Below are 19,584 nucleotides of genomic sequence, written 5' to 3' on the forward strand. Positions count from 1 at the left end.
ACTATGTGCTGTTCTGTTTGTGAACCAGTACTGAACACACTTATTTCAGAGTTCAGTGAAGATCTCTTGTCTCCTGCCAAATTTGGGAGCCTGTGTGGCTAAGATAAAATAGATATAGAGATGACTGACTTTTTAAGTAAAGCACAGGATGGAAGAGCTGGCTGAGCCAAACGCTGTTTGTTGGATGTCTTTGAGCAGAGTCATTTAATGCTGTGGTGCCTTCATTTCCTTTTTCCTATAAAAGGTTTAGTGGAACAGCTGCTACTTGGGCATGTTGGGAGGTCAAATTCATTAGTATAGTGTGCATTCCTGTGCAATCAGCTCTACGTGAACCTGCTTTAGCAGGTGGGTTGGACTAGATGCATCCAGAGATACCTTCCAACCCTTGCCATTCTGTGAAATTCTTCTCCCAGAATTGCAAAAGGTGGATAAAGACTGTATGGTTGTTGGAAAAGAGAAATAGAACATAGGCTGTCACAAGAAGAGAACCTGAAAAACTGGTATCATGTCTTCCCATATAAACTTGTTTATCACATCTCTGATAGATAAGGAGTATTTGCCCTTCACAGAAAGTGAATATTTCTAAAAAAAACAATAACAATCTTTCAAAATGGAATTTGAGCTGATTCATAGCTTCCTGTCTATTCCCAAATGTTTGAGACTCCTCTGCATTTATCAGTTTTAAGCTCATTCACCGACATTACACTGGGAAATAAAAACGCAGTTTTCCCCTCCTAGTAGGGGGTTGCTGCAGGATCACAGCTCTTGCCCAAAGAATGAAGCCCATTGCTCAGTGTCGGAGCCTCCTCTCCTGGTCGGCTGCAGGGCAGCACCAGCCTTGTGCAGATCACAGTGTTTGCTCGCTTGTCCAGGCACACAGACTGTCAGACAGGATGGGACGAGAGAGACGGGAGACAGGGGAGCGTTTGTGACTCTTGGCTGCGTTTCATGTGATGTAATGCTGAGAGCTGTGCTGCTGCACAGTGTTAGAAACCTTCCCATTTCAGAAGGGATTTCAGAAATGCTGCCTTGATCTGGTTTTGCCACTAAACTGGAGGAAAAAAAATCCGAAATCTCTCAGTTTATTCCCAGTAGGATATTCTTTGTCAATCACAAGAGGGAAGAGCTAAAGAAGTTGATTATAAGGCAGTAATTCTTTTGAAGTTATACAGCTGCTCTCTTAGCCATTTTTAGTTTCATTTCTTCCTCCCCAAACACAGGCGAAACACCTACCTTAAAACTACTGTGAATATTAACGCAAAATGGAGAACAGTGACTTAGCAGTGCTGGGTTCTTGGGAATTCTGGTGCTGAGTTACAGTGTGCTAGTATTCCAGCTAGAAATTGTTTGAGGAGTGAAACCAAAACTCTGTTCATGTAGTAACTGTGAGCAAAATCACCAATCATCATTTTTGATGGTAGTTCTATAATTTTCCCTTTGCCTACTGTTAGTGTCCAGTAGCTCCAAAATTATGAAAATGCATTTTAATTAAGGAAATACCTGGCATTTCTCTCATTAGCAGTCAAAACTGATACTTTATAACTAGATCCCTTTGTATGTCCCTTAATTATGGGGTATAGAAAGAAAACCCACAGGAAATTTAGATAAAAACCACAGGCTTTTCAAGGTAAAAAAATGTGACTCTGATGATCCTCCTTCTTCTCTGTTGCCTCTGCATTCTTTTTTTATATATATATTTGTTTTGTCCCCCTCTGCCAGCATGTAAAACATTTGCATAAGTGGTGACTTAATTTATGAATGTGGCCTTGGGCATTTATTTCTCTTTTAAAACATGTTTTTCAAGAGAATCCCTGTTTTATCTTTATTTAATGATACTTGGAAGCTTGCAGTAGGCTACTTAAAAGTTGGTTATTTGGTGTTTTTGATGTCAGGGTATAATAACTGAAGTATGTAATTCAAATGTATTAATTTAAAATAAATACTCTGAAAAACACTTTTAGGATTATCTATTTCTGCAGCCTCAGGCAACTATTAATGCCAGCTAAAATCTCTTCCAGTTTATTACTAAGGGAAATGTTCTCATTTCATTTTATCTGACTTATGTTTTTGATTCAGAACTTCCTAAATGTATTTAATGTTATGATTAATTATATCCGCAGACCTTTAGGGTTTTTTTTTTTCCAATTAATTTTAAATAATCTGGCCATATCATCTTGATTTTTAAATGTAATCTCCCTAAACTTAAATATGCAATATAGAAAAATCCAAGAGGAAAATATTATATGTTTATCTTCCTCGTGAACCTTAACATCAAAATCAGTAAATGACATTAATGATAACCATCACTAGCAAAGTAGAACAGCAGAGGCCAAATTCTGTTCAGGGCTATGGTTCATGTAAGGCTGAGAGGGAGATGCCTGTAGGATGTTAAATATGGCAATGGAAGCAGTGCCAGCCCAAATGAAGCAAAATGTCACTGCAGGCCACCACCTGCTCTTGCCCTTGCTTTTGTTGAGTGCTGGCTGTGGGCTCCAGCCCTTGGCCAGGTTCGTGTCCCCTGCCTGTCCCTGTCCCCCAGAACCAGATGGCAGCCTTACCAATAGGCTCTGACTGGGAGCATTGAAGCCTCTGGTTCCCTGTGGTGGCTGCACCTGGTCTAAGTCCAGAGGGAGAGGTGGAAGGGATCCTCCTCCTCTAGCACAAGCGACCTAGCCCAAGTTAGGCAGACCCAGGATTTTAAGTTTCTGGGATAAACCAGAAACCGATACTATGGCTCTAGAGAAATCTAGAAATTGCCAAGCATTCAAATAGTTTATTTGGTATTTCAGCTATAGATTGTTTTATCCAAAGTGCATATTTACAAACAAAAGAGAAGAACAAAATAGGTACTTTTGAAACTGTACAATTCATTATTTTGAAACATGTGCTGTTGAGTTCCAGCACTCGAGATTCTCGTTTTGAAAGGCAAACATGAAAGAGATGTTAAAAATAATATTAGAATCTTGCTATTTATATTCTTGTCATTGAGCTTTTAGAAGTTAAATTATAAGAAAACTGAGAGTAAAGGTATAAAACACCCCCTTGAAATACAAGTTTGTATTCCTCTGACAAAATTGCCCATCCTGCATTTAGGCAGAGTTCCAAACAGCACAGAGCTCTGGTCACCACGTGCTGCCCATAACTGGAAGGAAATGAGGCAATTTAACCCAAAAGGTGCTCTGTGCTTCCCGCAAAGTGCCAGGTACCCTCCAGTCCTGGGGATTTAGATGGTGTTGCACCAGAATGAGCTTGAACTGAATGGCAGAAGCAGTGGTAGGGTGTTTTAGCCAACATAAGCCCAGAAGTTTTCCATGAAACTTCCTCAGAACTCAGACAACTTCCTGCGTTGTGTGGCTAAAAAAGCAGTATTTTTCTTTTTTGATATTACCTTTTTTTTGGTTTCGCTAAGTGGCATTACTAGCAAATCATTTATGAAACTGAAGCATAGTGTGCTGCATTTTTCCAGAATGAGATTTTGGTAGAATGTTTCTATTTTGAGCACCAGCACAGACTTTTATGGGTATAGCTATTGTAGGAGAGATTCCTGTGACTTCAACTAAGACAATAGATCCTGCTGTCCTAGTTAGGAATATTATCTGGGCCACAACTGTAGGATCAAACACCCATCATCTACATCCTGATGCACACATTCCTTCAGGTAGCAGTTCTTCAGAAATGACGTGAAGAGGTGCATCCTGTGTGTTGAGCGGTGCCTGTTCTCACATTGGTCTGTTTGCTAACCCTGCTGCATGGCCTTGTCAGCATGAACCAGAGTCTGCCCAAGCAATGCGGTGCGTGGGCTTCCACAGCTTATAGTGTACTCATGGAAAATAGAATGGTGTGGGTTAGAATCATTGCATTTTTATAATAATGGCATTGATTTTTATGTTTGTGTAATATCTGAAATGATTCTGACCTCAAGATATTTTTAAGAGTTAATTATCCTAGAAATTAATGGACAGTGTTGTCTTTAGAGAAAATTATTGCTATAAGGTTGGCTATTAGCAAATGCTCTTTTAATGTTAAGCTTTATTTGTTGATTTCAACTAAACAGCAATTTTAAAATGCCTGAGTATGTTTTGCTTCCCTTATTTTGAAACAATAAGCTTCTTTGTTGAAAATCTTCTCTGAAAGGTTGGATGCTTTGGCCCAAATCAATTTCTTGCAAGTTTGTCAGTATGTTTAGAAAGCAGTAATTGCAGATAAATTATTTTTGCATGTGTTCTATGATTGCTCTTTTCTTTTTTCTTTTCTTGGCCTGCATGTTTGCTACTACAGGAACCTGCTTGGGAAATCAATGGCAACAGAGCAACCTTCAGTCCTCTAACTAACACGGCGACTGGGCCTATGGGTAGTATTTTAGCAACCAATGGATCATTTTCAGGCTACCTCAACCAGCAAGAGATCAGCTTTTCAAATAGCTCTTCCTACTTAAAGACTACTGCAGTTAGATCTTCTGTGTCCTCTCAGTCTGTGACTCCTGATATTTCACCTGCAAAGAGCAATCTAGGTTCAAAACTAAGCCCCGTATTGACCGATGTCAATAGTCCTGTACAGCAGCTGAGCCCTGCGAGGCAGTATAACAACCCTATTGGCCTGTACTCAGCAGAGACTCTCAGGGAAATGGCTGAGATGCATAAATTAAGTCTCAACCGAAGGGCTTCAGAAGGTGGACTTCCTAGAGGGTAGGTAACATGGTAAAATTTTTAATATTTCAATAAGTAATGAGTTTGCTGAGAAATGAATGTCATAGTACCTACCCTGTTGTGCATTTGTCTGCTTATCATGATTAAGATCTGGAACAATCACTAAACTTTCCAGTACCCCCCGAAAACCAAAAATACAGCACCATTACAGAATCACTCTTGGTCTTTGGTATCTGAATTGCAATATGGATTGCTTACGGTCACACAGCATGAGGAGGAGCACTCTGAGTGAAGTAAGTGTGATCACCTTAGGGTTTTGCTATTTAATGCATGCAGTCTCACAGAACCAAGGATCACCGTTATAGAAGTTGCTAGAAAACAGGTCTGATCTTTGGTGCTTTCCTAAAGAGAAATTGCTTTGGCCAGCAAATCTAACATGCTAGTCTACTATAATTCCTTCCTTAGCGTGTTGTCTCTCCTATGCAAAACTAGTCAAATCCTCTGGTTTGAACATTGTCTGTCTCACATCTGTCAGCCTTGCACTTAACTTGTGTGTATCAAGGAATGACCTCTAGACACTACCTGGATAGTTTGAGCTCATGCTGACAAGGTTTTCAGTGTTACTGTATTGCAGATCAACTGTTCTATTAGTGGGTTTGTGAAGTGAGGAGCTTGGACTAGAGCACATGAGAAAAAGCAATGAGAAACAGGTTTTCCTAATTTTTCTGCCTTCATTTATTCATTTGCAAACAAATCTCTACTTTATTTTTTAGTGGGTTTTCTTTGTGCATTTATTGAAAGTGAAGATAAATTTCTTGCTATGAATATGGGAAAAAATATACTTTTGATGCTAGGAACGTGGCTATATGTGGAAAACGAGAAAATTCAGACAATCCACTCAAGGTCTGATAGCAAACACATATTTTCATGTACTTTATATTGCATTGCAGGAGCTCTTTGCAAGGGTAAAACCACAGGTTTTTGAATTGTAGCAAAGTAAGGATATTTTGTCATAAAAAGCATATATACATGTTATAGATGACTCGCCATAACTCTCTTAAGTGCTTGGCATTAACAATCCTAATTAACTTATCTGAAAAAATCCTATTCTCCCTTCTCATACCAGATGATAATTAAGAAAAGCAATTAGTGTTTAAAAGAAAATAATTACAGTTAGAAAGCAAGATCAGCAAAATAAACCTCAAAATGCTTCTCTCTTAATTTACAGTTTTCTTGAGGAAAACTAATCCTTGTTTTATTGCAATATGCAAAGTTTTCTGGGGCTACATCTGGGAGTCTTTCTCCCACTGTCTTCATAACCCCCCATTAACATTCGTGAGGGTGAAGGGGCTGCATTTTGGATGGCTCAGCATTTTGACTGTTTCTTTGTTGTCAGAATGACAACACAGCTGCATCCATCACTCACCAAACTCAATGTGGTGGTCATTGGGATAGGACTACATAATATGGCGGTGATTGCTGGGGTGCAGAAAAGGTGTACCTGCAGAGGACACTTCACTGTCTTCACTCTGCTGCTCTTCCATGAGATTTTTTTTCTTTTCTGAGATTTTTTTTGGAGTTGGAACAAAATTTTAAGGAGTTACTGTCTATCTACCTTTAATATCTGTAGCAATGATGAACAAATAAGAAAATTTGAGAAATCATCTAAATATTCTGTTAAAAAAAATTCAGGCTTTATCCTGCAGCTCAGGAACAAGCTGAAAAGATAAAAGAGCCCAAAGCCACTAAGTATGTGTACCTTTTCAGGTAATTCCTCTGTGGCTTTGAGAGTTCTACATCTCTGTTTACATGCAGAGAAAACTCAGAGTTCAATAATCCCATCATTTACACTCCCATCTGAGTGTTACCCATGAAGTGGGGAGAGAACATGGAACCTGGAACTATCTTGGGACTTCTGTATTATCTGTGGTAGTCTTGATCTCATTGTGGGTACATATGAAAAAGTGCACAAGCAAAGCACTGTGAGCTCTGCAAAATCAGCTCTGGACTTTGTTGTGAACATTCTCACATAGTACAACATGAGATGCTACGTAAAGTTTGTGACATTCTGGTACTCCAAAGCTGTGAATTTATTCTGCATCCATGAACATGCATTTAGCAGTATGGTAGAAGTTATGAGAAAATTCAGGTGTGTGGGGGTTAGTCTTAAGGTACACTTTGTATTTCAATTTGGTGTTCTTTTCACTGAATCATTTAAATTTGTGTGAGCTGCTGTTGGAGGTTTAGCTTAACCCTTTGGAAAAATCCTATCAGAAAGCTAAAATTGATTTTGAGATTATTTCCTTGACCTGTGGAGAAGAACACAGCATCCGTTTCTCTGATGCACCTTTGCATTAAAGCTTTGTAATCCTGGGCCAAGGTGAAAAATATAGAGGTGACCTGTTAAAAGTGTGGAACTTCATGTGCTGAAGTCTCTGGAAAGAGGAATATTAATAAACATGAAGAGTGAGTCATGGCCGCTAACATTTTTTACATTGTAGGTCAAGGGCAGTAAATACCTGTCCCACCACTACATGCCAGGTGGCTTGGGTTACTGTTTGCTGGCTGGGTGACCTCTGTGCGCAGCAAGTTGGGGGTTTCGTACGTCTCCTTATTTAGAAGCAACGTGGGGCTCTGATCTGGAGAGAATTTTCTCACCGCATACTAAACATAAGGAGAAGCAAAGCTTTGGTCTTTTTGGAGGAAGCTATAATAGCCTCTTCACATCTGAAAAATCTCCGCTGGGATATATGGCTGTTGAGCTGTTCTTAGTGTGTGCACATAATGATTTTTATCTTTGAATATGTTTTTATATGCAAACAAGTGGTTCCTCTAATTAAGGCCTATTTTAAAGACTGTAGTTCTGCCTTCACAATATTATTTTACATGTAGAGCAGAGGCCTGGATCAGAGGATTAAAGCAGGCATCAGAGTCCACTTCAGAAAATGATACGATTACACTGTGTTTTGTTGTAAATGAGTGCCCAGCTGTCCTGCACATACCTAAAATGGAGATAGGATCACTGACGTGCTTACATCTTGTTCCTAATACATCTCTACTGATTCCTGTAATAGACTGAGATATTTGGCTTAACGTAGGGTTTATAAAGTTAGCAGAACATTCTCGAATCCGAGAATCTGAAGAGCAGTAAGTGCAGGTGATGAACTGGGACTGCTTTTTCAATGGAAATGCAGGAGTGTGAAGCCTTTACTGTGGCTTTGGCTTATTAGAGATTTTTAATCATGAGACAGACAGCTGAATGAGCCAATGCAAAGGGGCTGGATGTAAAAAGAAGCAGAAATATCGAAGGTTGCACAAGGCAAAAGCACTTTGAATGTCACTCTAACAGCCTAACGTTGAAGTCCAGTATTTTGCATCAGTCCCAGATCCAGAAATGTTAACAACAGTGAGTTGGGGAAGGTTCTGTGCCCAATTCTCTCAACAGCATTCTGTGCAGCTAAATAAGAAGAAATGTTTATTAACTGATCCTAGACTCTCTTCCTTTTTATTTTGCACAAACTATGATGTATTACTCTTCACCCAAGAATAAGAACAAAAAATGGGTGTTCTAAGCTTTGAAAATACAAAGTGAAAATAAATGTCATGGCTCATTAATGCTATTCATGCAACCAACAGAAAGTGGTGTTAGCACATAATACAGCATGACAGTCTGAGCACACTTGCTGTTCCTCACTCCCAACTTTGACCTGCATAAGCTTATGTTGAGTTTTGAATTGTGTTTCTTTGGAATTACTGTGTGAGCCACCATCACTTCTTGTTTATGGAGTGAAGCACGATGTAGCATGAACATATGTTTTTTATACTGTGTACATACCAACTGGAATAAAATTTCCTGATATGGGTATCCAAAAAACCACATAATGCACGAACTTGCTTCATTTCACATGGAATAAATTAGGAGTGACTACTCTGAAACTAATTGGCTTACACCACTGTTGGCATAATGTAGGTGCAGTCAAATTTAGGCCAATAGTTTGTTAAACACAAAGGCATTTTCCTTAGTTTTAGATTTAAAACATACATCAATACATACTTTGGATATTTTCCAGCATATAAAAGACCAAAAAATCAGTCTTGCAATACCAGCTCTGAGGGTGGCCTGAGAGGAACAGAATTCATCCCTGAATATTTACTATCTGAGGGAAGAATATAATCTCTACCACTTGTTTGCTGTTTTCAGATGAGAATATACTCTGCAAATGCTTGTTTCTCTTCCCTTCTCCCCCCTACACTTTGATAATAGTACTTTCAGGGATACAGAGCAATAAATTCATGCTCAAGAGTCAGCCAAAATGCCATGGTACCCTACTAAATCCTAGTGGATCACCTGTAATCCCTGCACATTTTTCCTTTCTTAATCATGTTGGGGTTTTCAGGCTTACATTTACTTTTTGGTCTTATTTGTAGATGGCCTGAAAAAACTTTTAATAAGCTTTTGTAAATACCGTTTGCCCTTTGCACTCTAAAAACTATTGACCTTTTCTGTGTGGTTGTTTTTGATGTTGTTTGTTCTCTTTTTCTTCTTTTAGGTCATAACCAACACCGCTGCCAAGTTAGTATCACTTCTATGTAGTGCCAAGTATTTGTGTTACACTGTATGTGTGTGTGAAGATTGGTGTCCCGGGGTAGCATGATCCCTCGTGTTCCTGCTGCGTGTGTGCTTGCAAGTGGAAGTATTTTCTAAAAAATCTTATTGGCACGACAAGAGTCATGCACTGCCGTGGGGTCCAGTGGTGCTCCCCTCTGAGCACCCCACGTGTCCAGCATTTCTCAGCTGTGTTCTAATGCTGCAAATGGAGTTGGCATCTGAGCTTGCTTAGTCCTTGTAAATGCTTCCAGATTTGTCTCTACAGTCCATGTTTAACTCCTCCTAAGTCTTTCAGTACTTTTTGTGCCTTCAGGATTTGGGGAGCCTTATCTGAGCTTTTTTTTGATGTATTATTAGTGGTGTATTTTTTAGCCTCAGCATTAGTTTCCAAAGACCCACTTCACTAAAATTCCTATTTGGGTTAGTCTGAGATACTGATATGGAGAAGATCTAAAAATTCATTTACTTTAGTAAACATATTCCCCAAATGAGAAGCAACTATTGATTTGAAAATGTGATTGATCTCCTTTATTTAGGAGTTCACAGAGTCCTCAGCTTTGAGCTTTAGTTTTCTAAGGGCAGAGGATTGTCTCTCAATTCCTGCTTTCTGTCTCTGAGCTGAATGTTGCGAAATTGCTGGGGAGTGGATTAAATTCAGCATAAAATAATTATATTAGTTAAATGTCAAATTTAAACTGACAAGAGGTTAGAAGTAGTAGTGTACATAAAACTGAAATAATATTTAATGCAGATAATTTTCAGTGGTCTGGCATTCTGTGTTGATTTTAATGAGGTGTGGGTGTGATGTCATGCAAATGATGTTAACTCCTTTGGAGTGATCTGGCCAATTTACATTGATAATTATTCTGTTACAATTGTCTCAAAGCAGAAGTCGCATTACAGACGTGTTTAGTCTTACTTGCTTTGGGATTTTATTTTTCCTGATCCTTTTCCAGCTTAGTGGAAAAATCTCATTCATTTTTCAGAGGTGCTCTGGCTGTCTCTAGGGCCCTCCCTCTGCTCACTTTGTGCCAGAGCCCAGCACCCCTTACAAGCACTAGTATCTGCTGTTTACTTCCAGAGTTATAAAGAAAACTCTGCAGCTGAAAATCTGTACCCTTTTCTGTTATTTGTAGGGGAATCGTGCTAACTTCAGTGACAGTTTTGCCCCAGTATGTGTAGTATGACCCTCTGGAAAAAATGTCACTGAAACTTTAAATAGAATCAGAGAATCATAAAATCATTTTGGTTGGAAGAGACCCTCAGGATCATCGAGTCCAACCATAACTTAACCTAACTCTAGCGCTAAAACATGTCCCTAAGAACCTTGTCTAAACGCCTTTTAAATACCACAAGTGAAAGTCTAAATCACTACTGCTGCTACCCTTAGGGAAGTTTAGGCTGTTCTAAGATTACTAGCTTTTATTTTTGTAATTCATTGTAGAAACCAATTGCTTTGAACTTTATTCTTTAAAAGTGGCACATTCAACCTCTCTCTTTCCAGTCACACAATCTTCTCAGATCGTGGGTTTGGAATATCAGTACTTCAATGTATCAATATATATACGTCAATATATCAATACTTCAATGCTTCTAATGGTGTGGGGAAGTGAGAACACTAAATTCAGGATTTCAAGGACCTGTGTGTTCCTAATTATCCTGTGATTGTTCAGAGTATGACAAAGAAAAGTGATACCATTGTTAAAGTGAGGCATGTGCGTGATGAGAAGAGTGTAACACCCTGCACCTCTCTGCACATCACCCTTCAACAGATGATGTCAGTGTAATAATAATATTGTCACACTTGATGAATAGTTTATGGTGAGACATTTTAAATGTGAAAATGTCTTTGTAAAAAGATTATTTTCACTTTTTGAATGCATAATGCAGCTTCTGGGTTTCCTCCCCTGTAATGTTGATGTGTGTAATGAAAGGCTGTGGTTGTAATACAGCATGTGCATCTTTGTGTCTCTGTTCCTTAGCATGTAGCCATTGATGTTACAGCAAGTATTCTGAGTGTGATGTGTGACTGTATGTCTCTTACTGCCTCTACCCATCTTCAGTCAGGGCATCCCACCAAGCAAAAGGCTGAAAATGCAGTAGAATCCCTTGGCTTAGCCTGGTTTTCCCTTCTCCTCCATGCTGGGCTGAGTGTTTGAATTTAAAACTCAGACACCCTTGTGGCCAGCCCACAGAAGACAGGCACACTCTTGGTCCCCTGCCAGCCAGAGAAGCTGTTGTTCAGTCACATGAAGAAGTTCAGCGAAAGGCTTAATATTAGTTGATAAACTTATGCTGTAATGGTTTTAAACTTAGGCTTAGCTGAGGCTTAGCTTGCTTGTTGAAAGTCTGGACAATGCTCAGTCCTAACTCTAGGACTAGAACAATGTACAACAAGGCGGTATGAGGAGGCCAGGTTCTCTTTAGCTAAAGTCTGACATTAAATTGACTAGTTCTGTTGCGATGGGAGCTTCAGTTAACTTGCTTGTGGCTCAGTTTCTCAAATCAAAATCCTTCCTCATAAATGGAGCCACTAGAAAACACGGTGGCTGCAGTTGTCCTGTTCATTGCAGTGTAGGATATTTTGATCTGAGACGGAGCGTTCATCATGCTGTAGCAACGCTTGTGGCTGGCTGCACAGAGTTTTGGGAAAGATTAATTCAGTCTTTGCGAGGAAAGCTTTGAAGATTAAAAGGTTCAAGTACTAAATTTTGCCATGATTAATAATCCAGACAGAAACTACTGGAACCGTCTAAATAATAGAGGACCTGACATCTGTTCACCCATTGCACTTTCTAGCACTTTGCAAGATCATTCTGAAAGAATGAATGGATGCGGTGAATAAACGCTCAGTATGTGTGTACGTCCATGGGCATGAAATATATACGCCTGTGTGTATATATGTGTGTATATGCTTATATATGCATGTAAGAATAGAATTTTAATATATGTAAATATTACATAAATACTCAGGGATTTGTCGTGATTTTTATAGTCACAACTGTTTCACCGTTTTTTTTTTTTTTTCTCTTCTCATCGATGAGTGAGCATAAGAATGTCATCCATTAGCACAGCCAGCTTTCCACTGCTGTTACTTTTGCTGTCTCTTATCCTCCTACCAGGAGCTTTTGTGGTGAGGTGCTGCGAACAGACATGCACACTCCCCTGTTGGTGCTTTTTTCTCTCACTTAACCATCACACCCTTCTCCTTTCTTCCTCTCCCTTCCCTGTCGAACCTCACTCTTGCATAACCCAGCACGGACTTCACGGAGCGTTTCAACCCCAACGTCCTGAAGGACTCTGCCCTCTCTACACACAAACCCATTGAGGTGAAGGGCCTAGGCGGGAAGGCCACGATAATTCACGCCCAGTATAACACCCCGATCAGCATGTATTCCCAAGATGCTATCATGGATGCAATTGCAGGCCAGGCACAAGCCCAGGGTGGAGAATTTGCTAGGTAAGGTGATTGCCTTGTGTGGAATGCTCTTTCTCTGCATGAGACATCTAACAGTCCCTACGTGCATGACATGGCAGCTCCTCCCGGACTCACTTTTCTGAACTATCCTAAACGTGAAAATACAGACCAGTCCTAGATAGTGTTTGAATGCACTTCATCGTTTTGAAGTGTAAAGGATGGATAGTTGGAAAATGTAATGTCTTTCTTTGGTATTCTTCCTAGAACTGGTAAACCCCACAAAAATGTATCTAGTGCTCTGTATATGACATAGGACGGCTTTTAATTTCTGACTGTGCTTTGTAATAGCCACTGTGTGATATGCATAACTCAGAAATAATGGGAAAGAGGGGGCAGAATTTTTATTGATACATGAGGAACACAAAATATTTATTTAGTACTGGCTACTGTTTTATTCCTCAGAATGAGTAGTTGTGCTGTATCCCTAGTTTACATACTGTACGTGTGTCTTACATGTATCCTTCAGACTGTGGCAAAATCCATTGATCTTTCATAATTCTGCTTTTCCAGCGCATGTTTCTGGTAATCTTATCTGATAAACTTATCCACAATTGTTATGACTTAACTGAAATTACACGTGCAATGAATGTAGCCAGGCTTCTCTCTTGTTTAGTAGCTCTCTACCCAAAATAGAGTTTAGCTTCCTTTGTTGTGACACCAAAATACAGGTATAGCAGTATGTTTTAACATAGTTGCTTTTTCAATATGTTAGCCGTTGGCTTACTCAAAATGTAGACAGTTTATGTATTTGTTAGTGCTCCCTTTTATTGTCCATTTCTTTTATCTTTTTTTAAATTCCTTTTTTTTTTCCTGATTTTTTTTTTTTTTGCTACAATATTAATGTTGTTAATCACAACTCCCCCTAATGATGGATGCCAAACAATACCTTTAGTTGGTTTTGACCATGACTCAATGAATCTCCACTGTAGATTCATACTTCCAGTTAGCCAAGTACAATGAAAGAAGTTCATTCTATTGGTGTTCTTTATAATGGTTCACATCTTTCATAGACATGGATTATATGAGACATTTTATGATATACTGGCATTTTCTACTAAATGCTGTAATGTTATATAAAGCAAATAGTAATGTTTAAAATTTTTACTTATTTAAATGATCAGATGATTATAAAGTTTCACTGCTGAGCATGTGGATCCCTTTCACATTATGAACAGCACATTGGAAGAATCTCTCAAATGCAGTTCCAATCACAGGAGTGGCTCTGCTGGGCTAGAAACAATCATCATCTTTTCCCACGTGTGGAAGAGATGAAAACACACTGTGTTGTGAGGAGAGGAAAATGCCCTTTCTAGAAAATCTCACAGAGGGTGATAGAAGTCCAAAGTGTACAGCTAGAACTGCAAAATCAGCACACAGGGAGGTGAGGGGTTTTTCTTAATGTGTAGAATCGTGTAGTAAAAAAATCTGAGTAATTAGAGGCTTGAATCTTAAGTCATGAGATGGTAATGAATTATGTTACTGTATACATACATGTTGAAAAGAGATGGATGAAAACACAGATAAAAAGCATAGATTTTTATGGACTATTGAGTCCAGTAGCAAAAGCTCTGTTCTGACTTTCTGTTCTCACTTTGAAAAGGGAATCCATGCATCACATGCATGGTTTAAAATTAGATTATTTCAATTAATCCTTGTGTATCAGAAAATTTTAGTGCAACATTACTCTTTGCAGACAACTCTATGACTATATTCTCCCCTTTAATGCTGCTAAATCCAATTTTTTTTCTGCAAAACCCACTATCTAAACTGCTGTTTAAACTTTTCCTTCATTTTGAAATGTGACTCTTAAGCCTAACATTCACCTGGCCTGGAAGAAACTCATGTTTCTATTGCTATGTGCAGTCAGGTGCAGGAGACTGTAAATCTCCTGTGCTGTGAGCTACAGCCTGGTTTATAACTTGTTACACGTAGTGATTAACAGTTTTCTCAGTAGATTGTTTTTTACCATGAATGCAGCATTTTCAGTCTAGATACAAGGGCAAGGTCTGTGGTGACATAGCAACAGCCTGCCCATCAACTGATATTAATTTGATTAAACCTATTACTCATTTCTTTAACGTGTTGATTTGACTTCTGTGATATTCTGAACTTTAATTTCCAGTGGAAACTGAGGATGTTCTTTAGTTTGCGTAGTTGATCAAGTATGATCTAAAATGATGCTGAAAGCAGAAATATATGCATGAGAAGTTTATCATGTGAAACCAGACCAAATTGTGTACTGATTCATTTGGTCTCGGTTCTCTGCCTATAATTTGGCCTCAGCACTTACTCTTATTTGTGCTTTTCACGTTATGTTAGAGAGAAGCCTTGAAGCCACAAGGTGTGTGTGAGATGGTCACCACACTCAGACTGGAGATGTAAAGAGCTTCTGTTCTTTTTGGCAGACATTAGCTGGAAACACTGTCTCCTTTTACCAGTGGTGAAGAGCAGACAGCCTTCAGATAAAAATTCATTTTTCAGCTTGACCATTTGAAATCAGTGATATTTTAACTTAAGCCAGTGAGATCAGAGTCAGCCTCACGTCACTTAAAAAATAACGCATATGGGATCTCCATGGGAAACACGAAAGCATATAAATTATTTATACTGCAGTTATTCAGACCTCATGCTGGAACTTAAAGGTAGAAAAATTTGAATTCCCTGACTTGATCTCTCTTCTCACTCTGTATTGCCGTGTTTTAATTGATTTTGCAATACCAAGAACCGAGAGTTGGTTGCAGTAAAACCATGTGGTCAGTAAATTTCAAGCACACTTCTGTTAAACCTCTAAATTCCATTATTCAGTTTTAGCCAAATTCACAAGTCATGTAAGTAGACATAAATCCAACAACTTTACCTGCATTAAGACCAGCAGTTCTAGTGGCAGAATCAATGATGTGATTGTACAAACGAAATAAAGGCTCATGCATCCTCTACAATTAGTCAGCCTGGCTGGATAATTTACCAGTCTGCAGGAACTGTTTGTTTATTGGGTTGCTTTTTTTTTTTCTTTTTACATCTTAGAGCTTTTTTAAATAGTTGGAATCAGTCTAATATCCAAAGTCAGAATCCTTCATTGTATGTCTTCATCAGGGATAGAACCACTGTAGCATTCCTAAGTTTTTCCTTATTATGTACTTAAATTAAATCTGAATAATGACTCCAGGGAGTGATTCACATGGTAAACCATAGTTCATTATGAAGTCCGAGAAAAAAATACCAACACATTGCTACTTATTGAAAGAGGTTTGACTATCTTTAAAGCTTGTTTTAATGTTAATAACGTGTGACTTGTATGATGATGTGGCTCTAATATGAAAAACGCTCCAAAGTGCTAACCCATTTGGGAAGAATTTCTTTTCAGTAACATCAATTTAAAGTAATATGCTTAAAGATGCATGGTGTTTTATTTCTGCACATACACACCCAGATGGGAAAAAATTAAATTAGGAAGAGGTATAACAGAGGTATTAACATGGTTATGTGCATCTCTAGGCTGCTTGTAAGAATCAACTGTCACATTTAGGTTTATGAAATGCAGATAATCAGCGACACTTCCATGCTGAGTGGGTCATATGTCCTAGTTACTCATCTACAATATAATTATGATTTTAAAAAAAGAAAAAGGCCTGTTGCATTATAGACAGAGTTGGAAATACTCCAATGTATTGCATTAATTTAGTTCAATTTATGGAAGTGTGTTTCACTCCGCTAGGAAAGGTTAATTCACCAAGCTCCATTTCCTCCCTTAATCATCTCCCATAAGGATATTAATATGTCATATTGATGCCACAGATTGCTACTGTGAAATTTGTGATCCAGCCTCTAGCGTTTCTTACCTACCTTTGAGCTAAAGGCATATCTATACATACACTTTTAAACTGCTTTTTTGTATTGGGTCATAGTGTAAGAGCAAAGCATTCCAGCTAGAGCATGTAAACAAAGGGATTTCAGCTGTCCATGACTTGCACACCGCTGTTGCCCCAGCAGTCCGTGGTTGGAATCAGCAGTATTATCTCTCCAGTAGTTTATTACCCAGTCTGCAGCGGTGAAATGTGTTATCGCGTTACAGCAGTTTTTTAAGCTTCAGCAGGATTAAAAAGTAAGTCTGGGGATATAAAGTTAAGTGTTGACCAAAACCTGGCAGTCACCTGTGACAGTGCTACAGGGCAAGGTACTGCCTGCTTAGTCAGTGCTAAGACATCAGCCTGAAGTGCCTCTGGGCACTTGAAAATGGGGTCGCCTTTTGGAGGACTCGTACTGGAGCTTATAAAATGACAGAACTTTTCAGCAGTAGCTGAGAGTGAGAAGTGGCAGCAGAATGGTCCTGAGCAGGGTGCTGACTGACTGCTGCTATCACTGAGCATCTTTGTTCTGTAAAGACTATTTCTGCATGAAGTCAGCAGAGGCAGAACTCACTGCTGCGCTTGTGTCCCTTTCCTCAGCCAGCCCTGCCACTGGATATGACAGGCCAGACAAGGGAGGCTACTGCACTCTCTCCCATCTTCTGTCTGGAGAAGCATACAGAACTAACTTGTCCATTGGTGCACACAGGAGCAATGCTGGTGGAAGTCACTGCTGGCACACCCCTCCCAAAATAAACAAGTCCATATTATGCCTTCCATACCTGGTAGTGTCTAGAAATTGTAAAGATAGTGCTCGAGGAAACGTGAGCTAAAAAAGGAGCTGGAAAATGTTGCCTCCTCCTACAGGACATCTTCCATGCTCAGAGACTTTTTCACATAACTAAAGATTTGTCACAGAGCTCAAATGGAAGAGTCAGGGTTTTTTTCTAAGCCACACTCCATCACACAGATGATTGTACTGAGACATATAAAAGAAAAATCATTTTTATACCCTGCTGGGTCCTCAAGAAAGTGAGAAGTTTGCATATACTGAGGGTTATGAGAAATAGAAATACTCCTCTAATTAAAAAAAAAAAATACCCAAACCCTGACGAAATGGGGCATTTTTGTGTCCATAGCATAAATAAAAATGTATCTTACTTGAAGAACACGTCCCACACTCTTGTTAGGTGCAAATCCATTAAAACGGTGTATATTATGCATTGCTGAAGAAAAGGACTATGTCAGCTGGAAAATACTGACACTAAAGGCACCTACCTGGTAATATTTTTTATTGCAGTGTATGTTATTGCTCTGTGTAGGGTATCAGACACACTTCTTGGCTTTTTTATGATTCCTCTCAGGCTTTCAAATCACAAACCCAACTTCTCTGTGCAGTGGTATCTTAGAGAACACCAACTTCAAGCCTGAACCAAGGAAGCAACTTTTATAGCAGGTGACTGCTCCTGGAACTTTATAGCAGTGACTTAGTTGGACCAAATGGCCCTTAGCTTTTGACAGAGCCGTTTCTCAATTTTCATGGAGTTGGGCATGCTGCTTGCAAAGCTCTATATGGAATAGCATGTTAAAGCTGTTACAATAAATCACTTGCTTCAAAAATAGACCTTGTATTTAGAGAAGTTATGGAGCCAAGTTACTCCAAGCACACATCATTCCCTCAGTGTATATTTCTGCTGCTCTGTTAATATTTAATTTTAACTGTATGCTATGCAGAAGTTATTTTTGTAGGAAAAAAAAAAAGGCTATTAAGTTACTAAGTCTGTTTCTAGCTTGCATCATCAATCAAAGAGGTGTTACCGCAGTTGTGCTATATAGCTTTGTACCTATGACTTTAGGTGTGCAAAACTGGACGTTTCTTTCTTGGATATCGCTTTGCAAGGGGATTAGAGATGTCTTAAGACTCTGAGATACATTCTGCTGTTAAAGACTTCAGATACAAAATATGTATGCAAGTCTTGATTGCAAGCCTAGACTTCTTGTGCTTCACGTGTTTAGCAGACAGTGAATCGAGAGTTGTGGCAGCTGGAAGTTTAATTCAGAGTTTGGCAAAGAATAATCACCTCTAGAAAAAAAACTATAAAAGCCTATCACATTATTTTTACAACAAAATATGTTTCTTGTTTCTAAACTTTTAAATACACTGGCCCAAAACTGTAATAAGACATAACATAAAACAGGATCAACATGAAGCCACTTTCATAAGAAATAATATGCAAAAAAATGCTTAGAGAAATGTTTTTGCCTGACACACTCTCCCTTAGCACCACACGTTATTCTAACCACTGGAAGCTTGTGGCTGCATTGGCTGAGGAATCATGAACAGACATGTCCAAACATTTCCATGCTGGTTTGAATATGCAGATTTGAATGATAACAGGCCATTTCAAAGACAGAATGAGCCGTAATATTCTTAGTTCACATAAAAGTAAGATATGTATTTTTTTTTTTTTAAAGTGATATTTTCAAAGTCATGTTTTAGACTGTGATTACTCTGGATGAGAAGCTGGGATGAAAGCTACCATGTGCTGTTTCACAATGTTTCGCTTTCTGAATTGCAGTAGTCTGCCTCTTAAAGACCCTCACGTAGACAGTGCCTCGCCGGTGTATCAGGCTGTGCTTAAAACTCAGAACAAGCCTGAAGATGAAAGTGAAGACTGGAGTCGCCGTTCTGCCAATCTGCAGTCTAGGTCTTTCCGTATCCTTGCCCAGATGACTGGAACGGAGTACAGTAAGTTGAACAACAAAACATCCCCCTCATCCTGATTTTAGATTCATGTCTTTGTTTTCTTACTCCATTATTAGCAACTGCTACTCCAGGAAGACTCATGTCCAGCTTGTCGTCATTGTCAGTGAGGACTAAGTTCCGAGAACCCTGGATGTGACTTGAGGGAACTAGGAAATCCAAGTGTTCAGTCTCACCTTGTGCTTCATGAAGAAAATTCTTTGATCTGCCAGGGGTCTCACCATACAAGTATAACAGACTAT

At 39.0% G+C, this 19,584-nt stretch overlaps 1 protein-coding gene across 15 annotated transcripts in view; it reads left to right on the forward strand.

Annotated features, from left to right (window-relative positions):
- The window catches only part of LDB3 (LIM domain binding 3), a 126,986-nt gene that overhangs the window by 56,753 nt on the left and 50,649 nt on the right, over nt 1-19,584 (forward strand). For 9 of the 15 annotated variants that reach the window (XM_071811726.1, XM_071811725.1, XM_071811728.1 and 6 more), the window contains 2 exons: nt 4,279-4,685; nt 19,158-19,327. In XM_071811726.1, coding sequence (XP_071667827.1) covers nt 4,279-4,685; nt 19,158-19,327 — 577 coding nt within the window. Of the gene's footprint in view, nt 1-4,278; nt 4,686-9,196; nt 9,220-12,511; nt 12,716-19,157; nt 19,328-19,584 lie in introns of all 15 variants that reach the window. The other 6 variants (XM_065843921.2, XM_065843918.2, XM_065843919.2 and 3 more) reach the window with 2 other exon arrangements.

The sequence above is a fragment of the Patagioenas fasciata genome, chromosome 8 (assembly GCF_037038585.1).
Source record: "Patagioenas fasciata isolate bPatFas1 chromosome 8, bPatFas1.hap1, whole genome shotgun sequence".
Lineage (NCBI taxonomy): Eukaryota > Metazoa > Chordata > Aves > Columbiformes > Columbidae > Patagioenas > Patagioenas fasciata.